Here is a 20070-nt window from a genome sequence, read left to right as displayed (position 1 = left end):
CCCCTCCCCAGCATCAGGCGAGGAGACCCTGACACCAGACCCAGCCAACCTGGGCTGAGGTTGCTATCTGGGTCAGTACAATCATAAACCAATTCGAAATAGGAAAAGAAGTAGGTCATTTGGCTCATCAAACCTACTCTGCTATTCACTGGGATCATGGATGATCTGACTTTCCTCGTGTTCACTCTTCTGTAAGCCTTGATTCTCCTTTTGATCACAAATCTATCTATCCCCACCTTATGTAGGACCAAGGGACTTATCTGCCTTTAGCCTCCATTAGTTTGTCTAATACTACATCTCTATTGATGGTGACAGTACTTAATTCTTGTCCGGTGTTCTTGCCCTGTAAGGACTGATGCAAAGTACTGTATGTGTTTAACTGTCTGCCATCTCCGTGTTAACCAAAACCATCTCTCTAGCTTCATTTTCTAAGGGACCTGTGTCCACTTTGACCTCCCTCTTCCTTTTTATATATTAAAAGAAGCACTTATTGTCAGTGTTTATATTCGTCGCTAGTTTATCCTCATAGTTTATTTTCTCTGTCTAAAATGTCTTTTAGTCTTCGTTGCTGGATTCTAAAATTATCTCAGCAACAGTTGAGTGAAATTTATCCCAGTTTTACTGACTATGACCATGTGATGAATAAATATGCTATTTCTTTCAACTTAATACTCTCTTTAACTTCCTTGATTAGCTATGGTTAGTTTATCTCTCTCTGTCAGAATCTTTCCTCCTCCCTTTTGCTGAGAGTCCTGAACTAACTCCTTGAATGTTGCTTGCTGTCTCTCCTGTTAAGTCTATCTGCTCAGTTCATTTAAACAAATTCTATTCTCATTTCATTGTAATTCCCTTTATTTGGGATAAACACAATTATTTCTGGGTGAAGATGGGTACTGCAGATGCTGGAGATTAGAGTCAAGATGAGAGTGGTGCTGGAAAAACACAGCAGGTCAGGCAGCATCCGAGGAGCAGGAAAATCGATGTTACGGGCAAAAGCCCTTCATCAGGAACGAGGCTGGGAGCCTCTGTGTGGAGAGATAAATGGGTGGGGAAGGGGCAGGAGAGAAGGTAGCTGAGAGTGCAATAGGTGGATGGAGGTGGGGGTAAAGGGTGATAGGTCGGAGAGGAGGGTGGAATGGATAGCCGGGAAGGAAGATAGACGGGTGGAACAGGCCTTGAGAATGGTGCTGAGCTGGAAGGTTGGAACTGGGGTAAACTGGGGGGAGGGGAAATTTGGAAACTGGTGAAGTCCACATTGATGTCATGAGTTTGGAGGGTCCCAAGGTGGAACATTAAGCATTCTTCCTACAGGCGTCGGGTGGTGAGGGAGTGACAAAGGAGGCAGCCGAGGACCTGCATGTCCTCGGCAGAGTGGGAGGGGGTGTTGAAATGTTCTGCCACAGGGCAGTGGAGTTGATTGGTTTCTGACCCATTTCTCAATCTCGAGCTGTAAAATTCAATTGTGTCATGTTATGATCACTACTTCCAAGGGCACCTTTTACTCTGAGGTCATTTATTAAGCCTGCCTCTTTGCCAGATTCGAAAAGTGTGGCACTGGAAAAGCACAGCAAGTCAGGCAGCATCCGAGGAGTAGGAGAATCGACGTTTCAGCATAAGCCCATCATCAGGAATGTCATTCCTGATGAAGGGCTTATGCCCAAAACATTGATCCTCCTGTTCCTCAGATGCTGCCTGACCTGCTGTGCTTTTCTAGCGCCACACGTCTTGACTCTGATCTCCAGCATCAGCAGTCCTCACTTTCTCCTACTCATTGCCAGATCCAAGGTAGCTTGCTCCTGATTGGTTCTATGACACATTGCTCTTGGAAACTATCCATAATGCACTTTTGGATTATATTGTCAGAGTTACCCTTTCAAATGTGACTAACCCAATCAACATGAAGATTGAAGTCGCCCATAATTATTTCCCTTTTCTCTCCTATTATTTGTTGATTCATAGCCTTTCCTACAGAGTCATTCCAGTTTTTCCCTCTGTGCACTACTCCCACCCTTGCTGTTTTTTTACCTCAAACCAAATGGACTGTACATCATTCAGGCCTAGATCATCTCTCACAACTGCATTCATTTCATCTCCTATTAACAGTGCTATCACACCACATTTTCCATCCCTCCTGTCTCTCCAAAAGGTCAAATATCTCTGAATATTAAGTACCAAGTTTTGATCTCCTTGTAGCCATGATTCATTTACTTCGATTTGCACCATCAGTTTGTCTACCTTACTGTGAATGCATCACACATTAAGGCACAAACCCTATAAGTTTGTTCTATTATTGAGTTTCTCTGCACTTTAATGGTGCCTCGGTACAATATGACATTCACACATTCTGTCCCTTCCTTTGCAACCCCATCACTAACCAGCTTCCTTAGCTTTGACTTTATAATATTCAATACAGCTAAATTGTGGTCATTGAGTCAGAGAGTCATAGAGATGTATAGCATGAAAACAAACCCTTCGGTCCAACCCGTCCATGATTACCAGATATCCCAACCCAATCTAGTCCCACCTGCCAGCACCCGGCCCATATCCCTCCAAACCCTTCCTATTCATATACCTATCCAAATGCCTCTTAAATGTTGCAATTGTACCAGCCTCCACCACTTCCTCTGGCAGCTCATTCCATACACGTACCACCATCTGCGTGAAAAAGTTGCCCCTTTTAGGTCTCTTTTATATCTTTCCCCTCTCACCCTAAACCTAATAAACCCTCTAGTTCTGAACTCCCCCCACCCCAGGGAGAAGACTTTGCCTATTTATCCTATCCATTCCCCTCATAATTTTGTAAGCCACTATAAGGTCACCCGTCAGCCTCCGATGCTCCAGGGAAAACAGCCCCAGCCTGTTCAGCCTCTCCCTGTAGCTCAGATCCTCCAACCCTGGCAACATCCTTGTAAATCTTTTCTGAGCCCTTTCAAGTTTCACAACATCTTTCCAATAAGAAGGAGACCAGAATTGCTTGCAATATTCCAACAGTGGCCTAACCAATAAAGCATATGTCAGGTATAGACAGGGTAGATTGAGTGAATCCTTAGAAGAGTATAAAGGAAGTAGGAGTATACTTAAGAGGGAAATCAGGTGGGCAAAAAGGGGACATGAGATAGCCTTGGCAAATAGAATTAAGGAGAATCCTAAGAGTTTTTACAAATACATTAAGGACAATGTATTCCCTATACCTACCAGCCTTCCCTTTCACCCTAACAGGAATATACTTTCTCTGGATTCTCGTTATCTCATTTCTCAAGGCTGCCAATTTTCCATCCGTCCCTTTACCTGCGAACATCTGCCCCCAATCAGCTTTTAAAAGTTCTTGCTTAATACCGTCAAAATTGGCCTTTCTCCTATTTAGAACTTTAGCTTTTAGATCTGGTCTATCCTTTTCCATCACTACTTTAAAACAAATAGAATTATGGTTGCTGGCCCCAAAGTGCTCCCCCACTGACACCTCAGTCACCTGCCCTGCCTTACTTCCCAAGAGTGGTTCAAGTTTTGCACCTTCTCTAGTAGGTACATCCACATACTGAATCAGAAAATTGTCTTGTACACGCTTGACAAATTCCTCTCCGTCTAAACCTTTAACACTATGGCAGTCCCAGTCGATGTTTGGAAAGTTAAAATCCCCTACCATAACCACCCTATTATTCTTACAGACAGCTGAGATCTCCTTACAAGTTTGTTTCTCAATTTTCCTCTGACTATTGGGGGGTCTATAATACAATCCCAATAAGGTGATTATCCCCTTCTTATTTCTCAGTTCCACCCAAATAACTTCCCTGGATGTATTTCTGGGAATATCCTCCCTCAGCACAGCGGTAATGCTATCCTTTATCAAAAATTCCACTCCCCCTCCTCTCTTGCCTCCCTTTCTATCCTTCCTGTAGCATTTGTATCCTGGAACATTAAGCTGCCAGTCCTGCCCATCCCTGAGCCATGTTTCTGTAATTGATATGATATCCCAGTCCCATATTCCTGACCATGCCCTAAGTTCATCTGCCTTCCCTGTTAGGCTCCTTGCATTGAAATAAATGCAGTTTAATTTATTAGTCCTACCTTGTCCCTGCCTGCCCTGACTGTTTGACTCGCTTCTGTTCTCAGCTGTACCAGTCTCAGATTGATCTCTTTCCTCACTATCACCCTGGGTCCCACTCCTTCCCCCTGCCTCTCACCTTACTAGTTTAAATCTCCCGAGTAGCTCTAGCAAATTTCCCTGCCAGTATATTAGTCCCCTTCCAATTTAGGTGCAATCTGTCCTTCTCGTACAGGTCATTTATACCCCAAACGAGATTCCAAAAATGTGAATCCTTGTCCCGTATACCAGCTCCTCAGCCATGCATTCATCTGCTCTATCCTCCTATTCCTGCCCTCACTAGCTCGTAGCACCGGGAGTAATCCAGATATTACTACTCTCGATGACCTCCTTTTTAAATTTCTGCCTAACTCTCTATAATCTCTCTTCAGAATCTCAACCTTTTCCCTTTCAATGTCGTTGGTTCCAATGACCTCTTGCTGGCCCCTCTTCCCCGTGAGAACATTCTGCACCCTCTCTGAGACATCCTTGATCCTGGTACCAGGGAAACAACACACCATTCTGCTTTTTCTCTGCTGGCCACAGAAATGTCTGTCTGTACCTTGGACTAGAGAATCACCTAGCACAATTGATCTCTTGGAAGCCGACGTACCCCTCGTTGCATTAGAGCCACTCTCAATACCAGAAACTTGGCTGTTCGTGCTATGTTCCCCTGAGAATCCATCACCTCCTACATTTTCCAAAACAGCATACCTGTTTGAAATGGCTATATCCACAAAAGACCCTGCACTAGCTGCCTACCTCTCTTACTTTTCCTGGAGTTAACCCATCTATGTGACTGTATCTGAGACCTCCCCCCTTTCTATAACTGCCATCCATCACTTACTGTTGCTGTTGCAAATTCCTCATCGCTTCTAACTGCCTCCTGCAGTGCAGGTGTCCCCTCTGGTCATCTCCCTCCAAAACAGGTATACCGTTTTGGATACTGTTGGGGGAGATGGCTCACCAGGGGAGGGCAGCAGTTGGCACCGTGGTGGGCACTGCTGATCAGAAGGGCAGGACAAAGACTCGTAGGGCCATAGTCATTGGGGATTCTATTGTGAGGAGAGTAGATAGGCGGTTCTGTGGCTGAAAACGGGACTCCCAGATGGTATGATGCCTCCCAGGTGCTCGGGTTAGAGATGTCACCAATCGGCTGTAGAGCATTCAAAAAGGGGAGGGTGAACAGTCAGTTGTCTTGGTGCATATCGGTACCTACAGTAGAAGTAGAAAACGAGATGAGGTCCTTAAAGAAGAATTCGGAGAGTGAGGAGAGAGTTAAAGGGGAGGACCTCTGGATTACTACCAGTGCCACGTGCTAGCCAGCGTAGAAATGAAAAAATAGGCAGGATGAACACGTGGCTTGAGAGATGGTGTAGGAGGGAAGGGTTCAGATTTGTTGGACATTGGGACCAGTTCTGGGGAAGGTGGAACTATTATAAAAGGGACGGTCTACAAATGAACCAGACCAGAACCAATGTCCTTGGGGGAGTTTTTGCTACTGCTGTTGGGGAGGTTTTAAACTAATGTGGCAGGTGGCTGGTTACCAGAAGAGAAAACAAGTAGGCAGCAAGATGGAGACTGGAGACTGTAAGAATTATGAAGATAACATTAATAAAGGGAAGAGTAGGCAGAGAGCAGGTGAGCACAAAAGAACTGGTGGCCTGAAATGCATCTACTTTACTGCAAGGAGTATAGTATGTAAGGCAGATGAACTTAGGGCTTGGATTGGTGCCTGGGAGTATGACATTATTGTCATCACAGAGACTTGGTTGAAGGAAGGGCATGATGATTGGCAAATCAATGTTCCAGGATATAGACACTTCAGACAGGACAGGGAGGGAAGTAAAAGAGGGGGTGGAGTTGCATTGCTGGTCAGGGACGATATCACTGCTGTGCTAAAGGAGGACACTATGGCAGTCTTGGGTAGTGAGGCATTATGGGTGGAGCTGAGAAATAAGAAGAGTGCAGTTACATTGTTGGGGCTGTATTACAGACCTCCTAACAGTGAGCGTGGCGTAGAAGAACAAATAGGTAAACAGATTATGAATAGATGTAGAGGCAATAGGGTAGTGGTGATGGGAGATTTTAATTTTCCCAACATTGACTGGCATACACTTAGCGTAAGAGGTCTGGATGGAGTAGAATTTGTATGAAGCGTCCAGGAGAGCTTTCTAGAGCAGTATGTCAATAGTCCAACTAGGGAAGGGGCCATATTGGACCTGGTACTAGGGAACAAGCCAGGACAAGTGGAACAAGTTGCGGGGGGGGGGGGGATTTCTTTCGGAACAGTGACCACAATTCTGTAAATTTTAGAATACTTATAAATAAAGAAGAGAGTGGTCCTCAGGGAAGAGTACTAAACTGGGTCAAAGCCAATTATATCAAAATTAGGCAGGAACTGGGAAATGTGAATTGGATACAGCTATTTGAAGGGAAGTCCACATTTGAGATGTGGGAGACTTTCAAAGATAGGTTAACTGTAGTGCAGGATAGGCATGTCCCGCTGAAGGCAAAGAATAGGAAGGGTGAACCACACAAAGAATTTGTGAACCACAGATGACAGCAGAAATTGTACGACTAGCTTAGAGGAAGAGAGAAGCGTACATAAGGTCGAGGCAGCTAAGAACAGAATGGGCCCTGGAGGAATATCGGAAGAGTTGGACAAGTCTTAAACAAGGAATCAAGTGTGTGAAAAGGGGTCATGAAATAGATTTAGCAAGCAGAATTAAGGAAAATCCCAAAGCATCTTAATTCTTATGTAAGAAGCAAGCGGGTCCACTAAAAGATAATGAAGATATCCTTATGGCATCCTTAAATACAGGTGAGGTGCCGGAGGACTAGAGGGTAGCTTATGTTGTCCCCCTGTACATGAAGAGTAGTAGGGATATTCTGGGTAACTACAGACCAGTGAGCCTGACGTCAGTGGTGGGGAAGTTGCTGGAGAAGGTACGAAGGGATAGGATCTATTTATATTTAGAAAAGAATGAGCTGATCAGTGATAGGCAACATGGTTTTGTGTGGGGGAGATCATGCTTTATCAACTTAATAGAGTTCTTCGAGGAAGTGGCCAAGTTATTAGATGAAGGAAGGGCGGTTGATGTCATATACATGGACTCTAGGAAGGCGTTTGATAAGTTTCCCCATTGTAGACTAATCGAGAAAGTGAAGTCATATGATGTGCAGTTTGTGTTAGCTAGATAAAGTTAGTTGGATGAAGAACTGGTTGAGCAACAGGAAACAGAGAGTAGTAGTTGAAGGGAGTTTCTCGATATGGAGAAAGGTAACCAGTGGTGTTCCACAGGGGTCAGTATTGGGTCCACTGTTGTTTGTGATATACATAAATGATCTAGAAGAGGGCACTGTTGGTAGGATCAGCAAGTTTGCAGATGACACGAAGATTGGTGGAGTAGCAGAAAGCATAAGGGACTGTCAAAGAATACAGGGGAATATAGATAGACTGGAGAGTTGGGCGGAAAAGTGGCAGATGGAGTTCAATCCAGACAAATGTGAGGTGATGCATTTAGGCAAGTCTAATTCTAGAGCGAATTATACAATGAACAGAAGAGCCTGGGCAAAGTTGATGGGCAGAGAGATCTGGGAGTGCAGGTCCATTGTATACTGAAGGCTGCTGCACAGGTGAATGGAGTGGTCAAGAAGGCATATAGTATGCTTGCCTTCACTGGACGGGGTATTGAGTATAACAGCTGGCAAGTCATGGTAAAATTGTACAAGACATTCATTCGGCCGCATTTAGAATACTGTGTACAGTGCCGGGCGCCACATTACCAAAAGGATGTGGATGCTTTGGAGAGGGTGCAGAGAAGGTTTACGAGGATGTTGCCTGGTATGGAAGGTGCTACCTATGAAGAGAGGTTGAGTAGGTTAGGTTTGTTTTCACCCCTTTCCGCCTTCCGCAAAGACCGTTCCCTCCGTGACTACCTGGTCAGGTCCACGCCCCCCAACAACCCACCCTCCTGTCCTGGCACCTTCCCCTGCCACCGCAAGAATTGCCAAAACCTGCGCCCACACTTACTCCCTCACCTCCATCCAAGGCCCCAAAGGAGCCTTCCACATCCGTCAAAGTTTTACCGCACATTCACCAATATCATTTATTGTATCTGTTGCTCCCGATGCGGTCTCCTCTACACTGGGGAGACTGGACGCCTCCTAGCAGAGCAGAACATCTCCGGGACACCCGCACCAATCAACCACACCGCCCTGTGGCCCAATATTTCAACTTCCCCTCCCACCCAGCCAAGGACATGGAGGTCCTGGGCCTCCTTCACCGCTGCTCCCTCACCACCCGACACCTGGAGGAAGAACACCTCATCTTCCACCTCGGAACACTTCAACTCCAGGCATCAATGTGGACTTCACCAGTTTCCTCATTTCCCCTTCCCCCACCTCACCCCAGTTCCAAACTTCCAGCTCAGCACTGAGTCCCATGACTTGTCCCACCTGCCTATCTTCCTTCCCACCTATCCACTCCACCCTCCTCTCTGACCTATCACCTCCATCCCCACCCCCATTCACCCATTGTACTGATTAGATTAGATTACTGACAGTGTGGAAACAGGCCCTTCGGCCCAACAAGTCCACACCGACACGGCGAAGCGCAACCCACCCAGACCCATTCCCCTACATTTACCTCTGCACCTAACACTACAGGCAATTTAGCTTGGCCAGTTCACCTGACCTGCACATTTTTGGACCGTGGGAGGAAACCGGAGCACCCGGAGGAAACCCACGCAGACACTGGGAGAATATGCAAACTCCACACAGTTGCCTGAGGCAGGAATTGAACCCGGGTCTCTGGTGCTGTGAGGCAGCAGTGCTAACCACTGTGCCACCGTGCCGCCCACAACTCTTTGCTACCTTCCCCCTCCCTCCTCCCTGACCTATCACCTTCATCCCCACCCTCCTCACGTATTGTACTCTATGCTACTTTCTCCCCACCCCCACCCTCCTCTCATTTATCTCTCCACTCTTCAGGCACTCTGCCTGTATTCCTGATGAAGGGCTTTTGCCCGAAACGTCGATTTTCCTGCTCCTCAGATGCTGCCTGAACTGCTGTGCTTTTCCAGCACCACTCTATTCCGGAATCTGGTTTCCAGCATCAGCAGTCATTGCTTTTACCTTTTACGAGGATGTTGCCTGGTATGGAAGGTGCTAGCTATGAAGAGAGGTTGAGTAGGTTAGGTTTATTTTCACTAGAAAAAAGGAGATTGAGGGGGGACCTGATTGAGGTTTACAAAATCATGAAGGGTATAGGCAGGGTGGATAGGGACAAGCTTTTTCCCAGGGTGAAGGATTGGGTATGTGGGACACAGCATACCCAGCGGTGTTGATGATTTAGTCATGCTCATGCAATTATAGCTCACATACAATGTCAGGCTGTTGCTGAATTGATCCTTGGGATAACAGTCCCAAAAAGAAAGAATTCTTAGTCCAGTGAATGAGGGGACTTGCTACCTGGACAGACATTTAGTTGCATCAGCTTTTACAGAAACAAATCGGGTTTTACCTCAATTGAAGTCAGTGCACTTTGTTTCTACAAAGTGTGTAACCCATATTCAGCAGCATGCTGAAGAATTATTCTGTTATCTAAAACCAAAATGCAACTTCATACAAAGTAAGAGTTGTTTATTTTCACAACAGTAGTGAATGTCTAAATTTACTGAATTTGTTGTTATGCAATAATCCCATTTACATTATTTATTTTACCTGCTACAGGTTTTCGCTAATACAGACAAAAATCATATTCGCCATCAGAGTACACTTTTTTCGCTGTTATTCCTAGCACTTGGTGGTATCTCCTTCATCACATTTTTTCTACAGGTAGGGTTTAATGAAATCTGTGAATAAATAGAATACTGGATGGAATTGGTTTTATAGGATTCAAACCAAGGTGCAAATAGAATTCTACACTTCCGAAGCAAAATTTATGTCTTATCCATTTGCTATCAAGAAAAAACACACACAGGCAAGAAGCACCAAGTGAACCGCTGCTTTTGCTTTTGCTTTTGCTTGGGTTCCTGAAGCAGTAGGGTCCTGAAAATGGGCCCAATATGAGGAGTTGATGGCATAGTGATGGTATTGGCTTGTACTCGTCTATGTTTCTGCTTGCCAAGGTTCTGCTGTGCTTTGCTGTGTGAAAAACCTATATTGATTATTTTCAATCAAATTTGTGATGGGCCTCTCATCATTCACTCTGTCATTGAGCAAAGAAAGTAATCAAAGCAGACTTGAATAGCTTCATTCCTGATGTACTTCTAAATAAACCTGTTCGACACGAACCTGGTGTTGTGCGATTTTTAACTTTGTCCACCCCAATCCAAAACTGGCACCTCCACAACACTGCCCAGTAACACCTACTTAGGTAAGGTTTGGTGTTTACAGAGGGATTCAGGCCAGTTCTGGGTAATTTCTTGGAGTTTTGTTCAATTGAATTCAGGAATCAATTCAACATTTCCAGGAATAGTTAACATGTTTATGATAGGTTCCTTTCCTTACTACGTTTATTGTTTGTAGTTCAAACTCACTTAGGACAATGCCTCTGCCGCTGTAAAAATAGCACAAGGAGAAAGCACAAGGCGTGTGTTCCTGAACTTTAACAAAGGGAAGTTCTATGTTATTCAATCCAAATTTCTAAAACCACGATACACAGTCCGCTAATTTCGTATGGAATGTTTATTCAATAAAATCTACGTTAACTCATTTTCAAAAATGACTTGGATGGCTGTGTTATTCCTTTGAAATATAGTTCCATTTCTTCATACCACTTTTTATGCCTTTTGTTAGGGTTTCACATTTGGCAAATCTGGAGAGATACTGACACTGAGACTCCGATACTTGGCCTTTAAGGCAATGATGCGACAGGTAGGAATTGTATATTAATGTTGGGTTTCATTCCTTTGTTATTTTGCAATTGATAGCCAGTATTTCACTCGGTGAATCAGTTGTTTTTACTTTGGACTCAGTAATCCCTGTCATTACTATATTTAGCCAAATCAGTCGTAGTATGCTTGCAACTGTTTTGTGACAGAACTTCCCTCCGTTGTGAGGTCAGACGTAGAGATGATCACCGATAATTGAGGTATTCAACACCATTCTCAATTCCCCAGATGCTGAAGCAGTCCATATCCAAGTGCAGTGAGACACAACAATATCCAGGTTTAGGCAGACAAGTGGCAAATAATATTTGCAGTGGTGGTGCTAGGCAATGAATATCTCCAATAGGTGAGAACTTTACCATCTTCCCCTTCGCATTCAATGGTGTTATTATCTGTGAATCCCCATTATCAACTGCCTGGGGGCTACCATTGACCAGAAACTGAGCTGAACTAGCCATATAAAAATTGTGGCTACAACAGTAGTTTGGAGGCTAGGATCTGGCAGTGAGGAACACTGACCCTTCCCAAAGCTTGTCCATTTATCTGCAAGCCACACAAGTCAGGAGTATGGAATTAACATTTGATAAATAACTGTAGGATTTACAAGGATGTTGCCAGGGTTGGAGGATTTGAGCTATAGAGAGAGGTTGAATAGGTTAGGTTTTCCCTGGAGCGTTGGAGGCTGTGGGGTGACCTTATAGAGGTTTATACAATCATGAGGGGCATGGATAGGATAAATAGACAAGGTCTTTTCTCCGGGGTGGGGGAGTTCCAAACTTGAAGGCATAGGCTTAGGGTGAGAGGGGAAAGATATAAATGAGACCTAAGGGGCAACGTTTTCACATAGAGAGTGGTATGTGTATGGAATGAGGTGCCAGAGGAAGTGGTGGAGGCTGGTACAATTGCAACATTTAATAGGCATCTGGATGGGCATATAGGATTTGGAGGGATATGAGCCAGGTGCTGGCAAGTGGGACTAGATTGGGTTGGAATATCTGGTCGGCATGGACAAGTTGGACCGAAGGGTCTGTTTCCATGCTGTACATCTCTATGACTCTAATCAGATCAACCATGATTCCAGTGAATGTCAGAGCAGACTTGAGGGATTGACCTACTCTTGTTCCTATTTTCTTATAGTCTTTTAATCTACTGATAACAATTTGTCTTTTATATTATTTTTATGTGTACATAGTTTTGTTTTTACTTTGTATCTAATGTTCCTTCATTTACATTACGATTAAAAAAAACCTTTCATACCTTTGGTATCATCTTAACTTTAGAATGGAGCTCAGGTTACCTGAACTAGTTCTTTGATAGTTTGAAGCTGCTTCCAAAAGCCAGTTTTAAGGTAGTCCATAGGATAAAGGAGCAGAATTCAGCCATTTGGTCTTCTCAGTAATTGAATCAAATTGAATATTGAGACTTAATCGATAATTGAAAGAACTGAGATCAATTTTGCACTTTTTACAAGCTTAAGGTACTGCACTAGCTCATTAAGCATTGCCCAGAAGAGCACATACCAAATGACATGTTGTTAAATGAAATAAATATTAAAAATAGAGATCTGTGCATAAAAGTAATACAATTTAGTATTCCAGAATTTTCTGAAAGTGTATGCTATGGTAACAATTATCTATATCCTATGGAGACATTTCAGAAAATAATGGCATTAAAAATTGCTAATGTAACTCAAAACCAGTTTTTCCTATGAGCCAGTACTTTGGCCCAAACGATGAAAAGTTAATTGTCATGTCTCTGTGCCCGCTGACACCAATGATAATTGTGAAAATTTTGAATTAAATTCACATTTTGCTATTGAAACTTGTACTCCAAAAGAATGAAGCTGGACAATTGCTTTGTATAAATAGTGAACTATATTGCCTGCACAGAGGACTCACAAGAAAGAGTTGGAGGAATAGGGTCTTATTGAGAGTTAAAGGCTCAGAGTTTTTACAAGTCGGGCATAAATTGAGCTCATTTAGGAATTTAGAATGTTTTCAATTAAATCAATACAGGTCAGGAAGCACAGAAGTAGTTTGTGAATACGAGTTTGTGTTGGATAGGATACATACAGCAAAATTGGATGTTAGAAGGTTGTCTAGGAGAGGAATGAAATAGTTAAAACTTAAAGATATGTGAGCCTTTGAGCAATAGACGAGTTGAAGCAAGGTGGAGGTAACCTCTAGTATGGAGTAAAATTAAGTAACTTCTGGACGGACAAGGTGTAGGTCAGAAGTTAGGCTTGTTATAGTCTGGTTCAACGTGAGACAATAGCCGAGTTGGGGGTTGGAATTGGTGATAGTTATTTGTGATGGGGTTCAAAGTTGATGCCTTAATTCTTCCTCATAATTAACTCAAAATTGCACTTTGTTCATGACCAAATGTCAAATAAGCAGCAAAAACAGTAGAGCATTTTATAGAGGGGTTAATGACTTAGAACTGGGTGTTATCTACATACCTATGGAAGCATTTTCTCCTTTTTTATTCTTCCATGGGATGTGGATGCTGTTGAATTTGTTGTCCATCTATCATTTCCCTTGAGCTGAAGGAGACATGTCTTGGACTGATGCTGATGGGTGTACAGAGTAAAGGGTTTGAAGATGGGAAAGGTGGCAGTGCGATTCTCTGACAGAATCCTGATGGCAAGGTTGATGCCCTTATCCTAAATGCCTCTGGCAAGATGATCTTCAGCATGAACATGAACATCCATTTCCATGAACCCCACAAACTTCGCATCTTCTAGGTTCCCATCCAACTTGTCTGTCTCAGCTTGCACCTCCCCACATCTCAATCCCCCTGCAATGCCTATTCCCACCCCCTCCAAAGCCCCAAGCATGTGGAGTGACTGTGCCAACTGCCATACACTATCCCCCTGCACTCTCCAAAAGCCAGGGTGCTCCTGACTATGGTGAAACACCATCCCACATTACTCCATTCTCAGCCAGTTGCCCCCTTCACAGTTGTTATCCCCTTTCTACCCAGCTGTAGCCCCCAACGCTGGTGAACACATTTCCAAGTCGTCTTTCCATCCTCCCTTTCCCAAACCCCTTTTGCTTTAGTTTCTCTGGACAGACCTCATGGACTGACTGTGGCCGCCTCCTTGTGTGACTGACCTGGACAGCCATGGATGAGAACAGCTCACACCCCAAGTGATGTCCAAACACCTTCCCAGATGCTTTGGGCCTACTCCCTGGGCTGGCCACTATGGAGTTTCATAGCTGACCATGACCCACTACTCGGCCTAACCCTCTGAGGCACAGACCCCTGACCGAAAACACTCTGACCGGATACCTGATTGGGGACTAACTGTGTTGGGAACCTCTCACTGACTACTTTCTTAAGACTCTGAGCTGAAGCTGCCAGGTAGCCACTCTAGTTTCCATGTTGAGAACTCTCAAAGTCTGGCTTGTTTAATGTGCTTAGAAAGGTAAGAACCTGAATATTAGTGAGCTGAGTTTTGCCACTAATAAGGTGTTCAATAAGCTATAATACAATTGAATTGGCAACTTGCTGCTGCCTAGTGAAAAACCCACCTCACCACTCAGCAGTCATATAAAAGCTACAGTGAGGTGCTCCCAGTGTTGAGGATAGGCCTTGCCAGACATCTCATGTGATTCTGCCACAATTCCCGCCATAGCCCATGCCATTCAGGCACCTCTAAGATTCTGCCCAAAGATTCACCTAGCTCTTGCAAAAGAGCTCCAGAGTTGAGCGGGCATGGGAACAGGGGAAGTAGAGGGAGGTCTCAAAATAGTATGATCAACAATTCTCAGGTGTTTGTTGTACCAACAATGCCATAAAATAGGTGTGAATTATTGAAATAGATATGAATTTTCTAGGCTATCAGAAAAGGCTTGAAGTCTTTCTCAAAGTAGACTGTGTTAGGAATCTGATTCAGCTCCAATTGCAAATATAGGCGGTAATGCCTGGCAGAAGAATTTATAAAAATAGTTAATTGACATTTTTATGAGGCACACTCATCCCAGTTTTGCTGAAGTGACTCTGGCAAACTTTCAGTTGGATTTCAGAAATTAGCAAAATTCAATATCCATCCAGCAATTCACAAACTCCTTTTTCATTACACATTTTAACAAATACTTTTCCAAAATAATTGCATACTAATTTAGTCAAATCAAATTGTATACCAGTCTCATGGCATTTTCTCACACTAAGTGCATAATATAACATGTTAATCCATTTGTGTGTGTGTGTATATATATTCTTAGGATGTTAGCTGGTTTGATGATTCTAAGAACAGCACCGGAGCATTGACTACCAGACTTGCTACTGATGCATCTCAAGTTAAGGGGGTATGTATCCATAGTGCCATTAGGCTTTGACCGTCCATACCTATCACAGGAGTCAAAATTGTAATGAAATCTAATTGAATTATAGTAGATATACTGTCAGAATCATAGCCTAGTACAAAACAGAGGGAGGCCTTGTACCATCAAATCTGCACCACTTCTTTCAGAGGGCAATCCCATTAGTTCCTTTCTATTACCCCATATTCCAAAATGTCTTTTGACTTAATTCTTAAACCTAATGAATATTGAATATTTCAGTAGTTTAAGAGAGAAAGGATTCTACGAGATCCTGTTTGTAATCAGGAAACATATTTGGAAATAGCAAACTTTATTTTAACCAGCCCGTGATGAACCGACATTCTTGAGAACCCAGCAAAACTTATGTACCTCAAATACCGGGAGTTTACTGTATTATCGTGATCTCCACGATTGTCTGAGTGGTCAGTTGAGAGTCAGTGAGAAGCTTGTCCACTGGTACATTTTATTTAAGGCCAAGTTGCATTATTATTTAAGTGATTCATGCTGTAAATAAGGTATAACAGCGATGTGAATACACCAGAATTATGTTTCTATTACTTAGTATGTATTTTGACATATTACATGGACATCTTAATCAACCAGAACATCTGATCAACCAGTACACTCCTGGTCCCATAGTGGGTGCCAGTTAATAAAACGTTTGTTGTATCAAATATTGTATAGTTAGATTCTCAAATTAGATATGATCATTTAGAAAATAGTTAAATATTTATTTAAAATCTCTTAACTATTTGAAATATCTTATTTTGTAAATCATACCTCCTTCACAAATGCTCCAGATTGACTCCAGGCTTGTTGATGGCCTCATTATGGAAAAAGATTAATTTTTGAGACAATATTGTGAATGTACTTTGTGCAGTTTCTCCCTAAGGTGTTTCATATACATGTTTTATACAAATATAGCTGTAATTTTTTAAACTTATTTCAACTGAGCCAAAGCATTCTGTAAACAATACGCTTCAAGCCTCTAATAAATTATAAAACTAATTCCCAAAATGCTATTAAAGCTTTATTAAATGTTGGGCAATTAACTTAAGTGCAAATTTTGAAGAGAATATGTAAGTTATTTTCTAAAACTATTTTTAATAAACCATGTTCTCTCTTCATGTCTTTACTGTAGGCTACGGGTGTCAGACTTGGTTTGATTTCACAGAATACAGCTAATCTAGGATGTTCAGTTATTATTTCCTTCGTCTATGGCTGGCAGCTGACACTATTGATCTTGGCTATTGTGCCAATCTTGGCATTAGCAGGACTGATACAAATGAGAATGCTCACAGGACATGCCAACAAAGACAAGTCAGAACTTGAGAAAGCAGGAAAGGTGAGTAATTTTCAAGGGGGAAAAGCATTACCCATGGGCAGGTGACTTGCATGCCACCTTCCTGCCTGCCCTTACCCTCCACTGCAATTATAACAACAGTGGAGTTGGTATCAGTTGGCATGCCCCCCAATGAGCCAGTTGTAGGCTTTAAAGGGCAAGTGATGCCAACCTCACCACCTTATTTAATCCATAGCTGGAGAGACCCACACCATGCAGTTTGTGTGGTTGGTTTCGCTGTGCAGACTTAGGCAAGATGTACCTTCCTTAACTGACCCCTGGGGCCCATTGGAGTGCTTCCTCAAAATATGGATTGCTTTCCCACAAGGCATCTCAAACCCTGACCGAGATCTCCTGTGACCAATACATCAAGAACTTTTTAGCTGAGGGATCTATCCTTCTCTTGGCCAAGCTTTATGTGCTTCATATAATTCACTGTTTCCTTGAAATAGTTCAAGACTTTGACTCCTACAAAGAGAAGTGACTTTCTGAATGTAGGTTTGCTTGCTGAGCTGGAAGGTTCATTTCCAGACCTTTCTCCACCCTACTAGGTAACATCTTCAGTGGGCCTCTGGGCAAAGCACTGCTGATGATTCCTGCTTTCTATTTATACATTTGAAAAGCCAGACACCTGATATTTGCTATTACAGCAAGACTGGTAAATAATATGTTGTTTCCAGATGAAGTGTTAATCACAGGATGTAGTTGCAATCATTTTTACAACAGTGTGTGCGCACAGAAACACAGAAAGGGAAATATTAGCCACAAAGAAAAGGTTTGAATTGGGTAGGAGGGAACAGAATTGAAGGGTTAAAAAAAAAAGTCCTGACTGCCAAGACTCCCACTCCTGGCCATATATGAGGCAGGACCAAGTTTTGCTTGATGATCAACACATTCCCAGGGGACAGATTAGCATTTTTAAAATTTATAATAAGACAGGGTGAGTTATTTGTGTTTAATCCTGCCTGATGGAGTTTTCTCAGCCTCGGGAAACATGCCAGCTAAAACATCAGTCCAACTGAGCTCCCTCAGCCACTGCCCCAAGGTCTGTGGTTACCACTCCACAGTCTTGCATTCTCCCTGAGGTTGTATGTTATTGAAACGAGCATTTGAGAAAGGAGCAGAAGTAAAGATGGTGTGCAAAAAGTACAGTTTTAAATTAGAAAAAGACAGATTTTAACAAAATAAGGCAGTATCTGGCCAAAATAGGCTGGGAACAGCTTCGGGGTAAATCTACAGCAGAACAGTAAAGGGCATTCAAAAAGGAATTGGTGAGAGCACAGACCCAATATGCTCCAATGTAGGAGCAACAAGCCCAGAGAAACATGGATGTCCGGGATTATTCATGACTGGATAAGAAGGAAAGGAGAGGTTTTTAACAGATACAGCAGGAGCAAATCAACAGAGGCTCTAGTGGAGTACAGAAAGTGTAGGAGGGATCTTGAGAAAGCCCAAATCATTATTATGCACTACAAACAGTATGGGCCTCAGCACCAGAACCCTGCAGGGGGAAAAAAAGGTGCTTCTCGCCTCACAATCAGTAATGGATCCAACCTGCCACTTTGATTTGGATGCCACGGACTCTCACCTTCTTGGCCAGACTGCCGTGAGAAACTTTATCAAAAGTCTTGTTAAAGTCTCTGTAGACCAAATCAAATCATTTCCTTCCTCAGTGTTCTTGGTTATCTTCAAAAAAAATGCTGATCAGTTTGTCAAACATGATCTTCACTTAACAGTCCATGCTGATTATCCTTGATTAATCTGTGTCTGTCCAAATGCAGATCTATCTCTCTAATATCTTCCCCACCACTGAGGTTAGACAGACTGACCTATAATTTCCTGGTCCATTCCTTCCTCCCTTAAATATTAACAGTTCTCCAGTCCTCTGTCACCTCACCCACGGCCAGAGAGATATTGAAAACTACTGCCAGAACATCTGATATCTCCTCCCTTGCCACCTTCAACAGCCTGCATACATCTCATACAGGCTGCAGACCCATCCACTTTTAAGACTGCTAAATCTGCTAGTACCTCCACTCTCTCAATATTAGTTTATTTTAATATTTCACAGTCCTCCCCCTGAAGTTTATAGCTGTGACATCATTTGCCTCTGTAAAGACCAACATAAATTATTCATTGAGAATTGTGCCCATGTTATCCATACACAGATTATTTCCATGGTCTCTAATAGGCCATACTCTTTCCTTAATTATTCTCTTGATCTTTGTATATTTAAAAAGAAATTCTAGGTTTCCTTTATTCAAACTGCAAATGCTTTCTCATTTATTGTATTTCCTTTCCTAATTTCCTTTTTAAGGACCCCCACCCCACACTTTTTGTACTTCCGTAGAGGGTCTGTATATTAAGCCCTTGTTATCTTTCATAAACTTCTCTATTTTTTTAACCGTAACCTTACAACCCTTGAAATCCAAGGGTCTCTCCATTTGGCCCTATACTTATCTTGACAGAAACACATTTGCCATGCACTCTCACTATTTCCTCCTTGAACAGCTTCAATGTCTCTAACACTGTAAGTCACTGTTTCCAATCCATTTGAGCCAAATCATAGTGTAGTGAGATTACCCTCTTTTCAGATTAGAACTTTGATTTCCAGCCCATCCTTCTCCTTTTCCATAACAATGTTAAATATAACTGAGTGATAGTGACTATCTCCAAAATGCTCCCCTACTGTTACTGCTTCCACCTGCATATGCTCATTTCGGAATATTAGGTTGTTCAGAACTAGACCCTTCATTGTTAGGCTTTTTATGTACCAACTAAATAAGTTTTTCTGGATGCTATTTAAGAATTCTGTTTTCTCCTTACTTTGCACACTTAAAGCATCCCAATTAATATTTGTGTAATTAAAATTTATGATTACTGCCTTACCTATCATATACTTCTCTGAAATTTTATCACATATTTGATGCTTTACCTCTTCCTGATTGGTTTTGGGACATATTGCACATACTAACAGCATGCTTGCCCCTTTTGTGTTTTTTATTTATTCTCATGTGGCCTCATTTGATGATTCTTCTATGATATCATTGCTCTTCACGACAAAAAATTCGATTCCATTATCAAGGTATTGCACCTTCTACCCTCTTCAACACTCCTCTTTACTTTATTATTGCACCTTACATATTGCAAACCCTCATCCTCTTCTACCCCTCTCTTTATTGCATCTAATATCCTCTAGCCAGGAATGGTGAGCTGCTCATCTTTCAGCTAAGTCTCAGTCATTGCTATAAAATCATACTCCTGTTTGCCTATCAGTACCCTCAACTCATCTATCTTATTCTTCAGGTTCCTTGCATTAAAATAGATTTGCTAAAATCACTTTTTTCATATCTAGCCTATATTTTTCCTCCATTCTTCACTCACTCACTTGCATTTTAACTTCTGATTCTATCTCAGTATTTTCCC

The 20070-nt window shown here is 42.5% G+C and overlaps 1 protein-coding gene across 2 annotated transcripts in view; it reads left to right on the top strand.

Moving 5' to 3' along the window:
* Nucleotides 1–20070, top strand: part of abcb4 (ATP-binding cassette, sub-family B (MDR/TAP), member 4) — a 132094-nt gene that overhangs the window by 92044 nt on the left and 19980 nt on the right. For both annotated transcript variants that reach the window (XM_072575845.1, XM_072575843.1), the window contains exons 18-21: nt 9818–9922; nt 10886–10963; nt 15204–15287; nt 16444–16647. In XM_072575845.1, coding sequence (XP_072431946.1) covers nt 9818–9922; nt 10886–10963; nt 15204–15287; nt 16444–16647 — 471 coding nt within the window. The remainder of the gene's footprint in view (nt 1–9817; nt 9923–10885; nt 10964–15203; nt 15288–16443; nt 16648–20070) is intronic.

The sequence above is a fragment of the Chiloscyllium punctatum genome, chromosome 8 (assembly GCF_047496795.1).
Source record: "Chiloscyllium punctatum isolate Juve2018m chromosome 8, sChiPun1.3, whole genome shotgun sequence".
NCBI lineage: Eukaryota > Metazoa > Chordata > Chondrichthyes > Orectolobiformes > Hemiscylliidae > Chiloscyllium > Chiloscyllium punctatum.
Note: the sequence above shows the minus strand (reverse complement) of the source record. Positions and strands in the feature narration are given on the sequence as shown.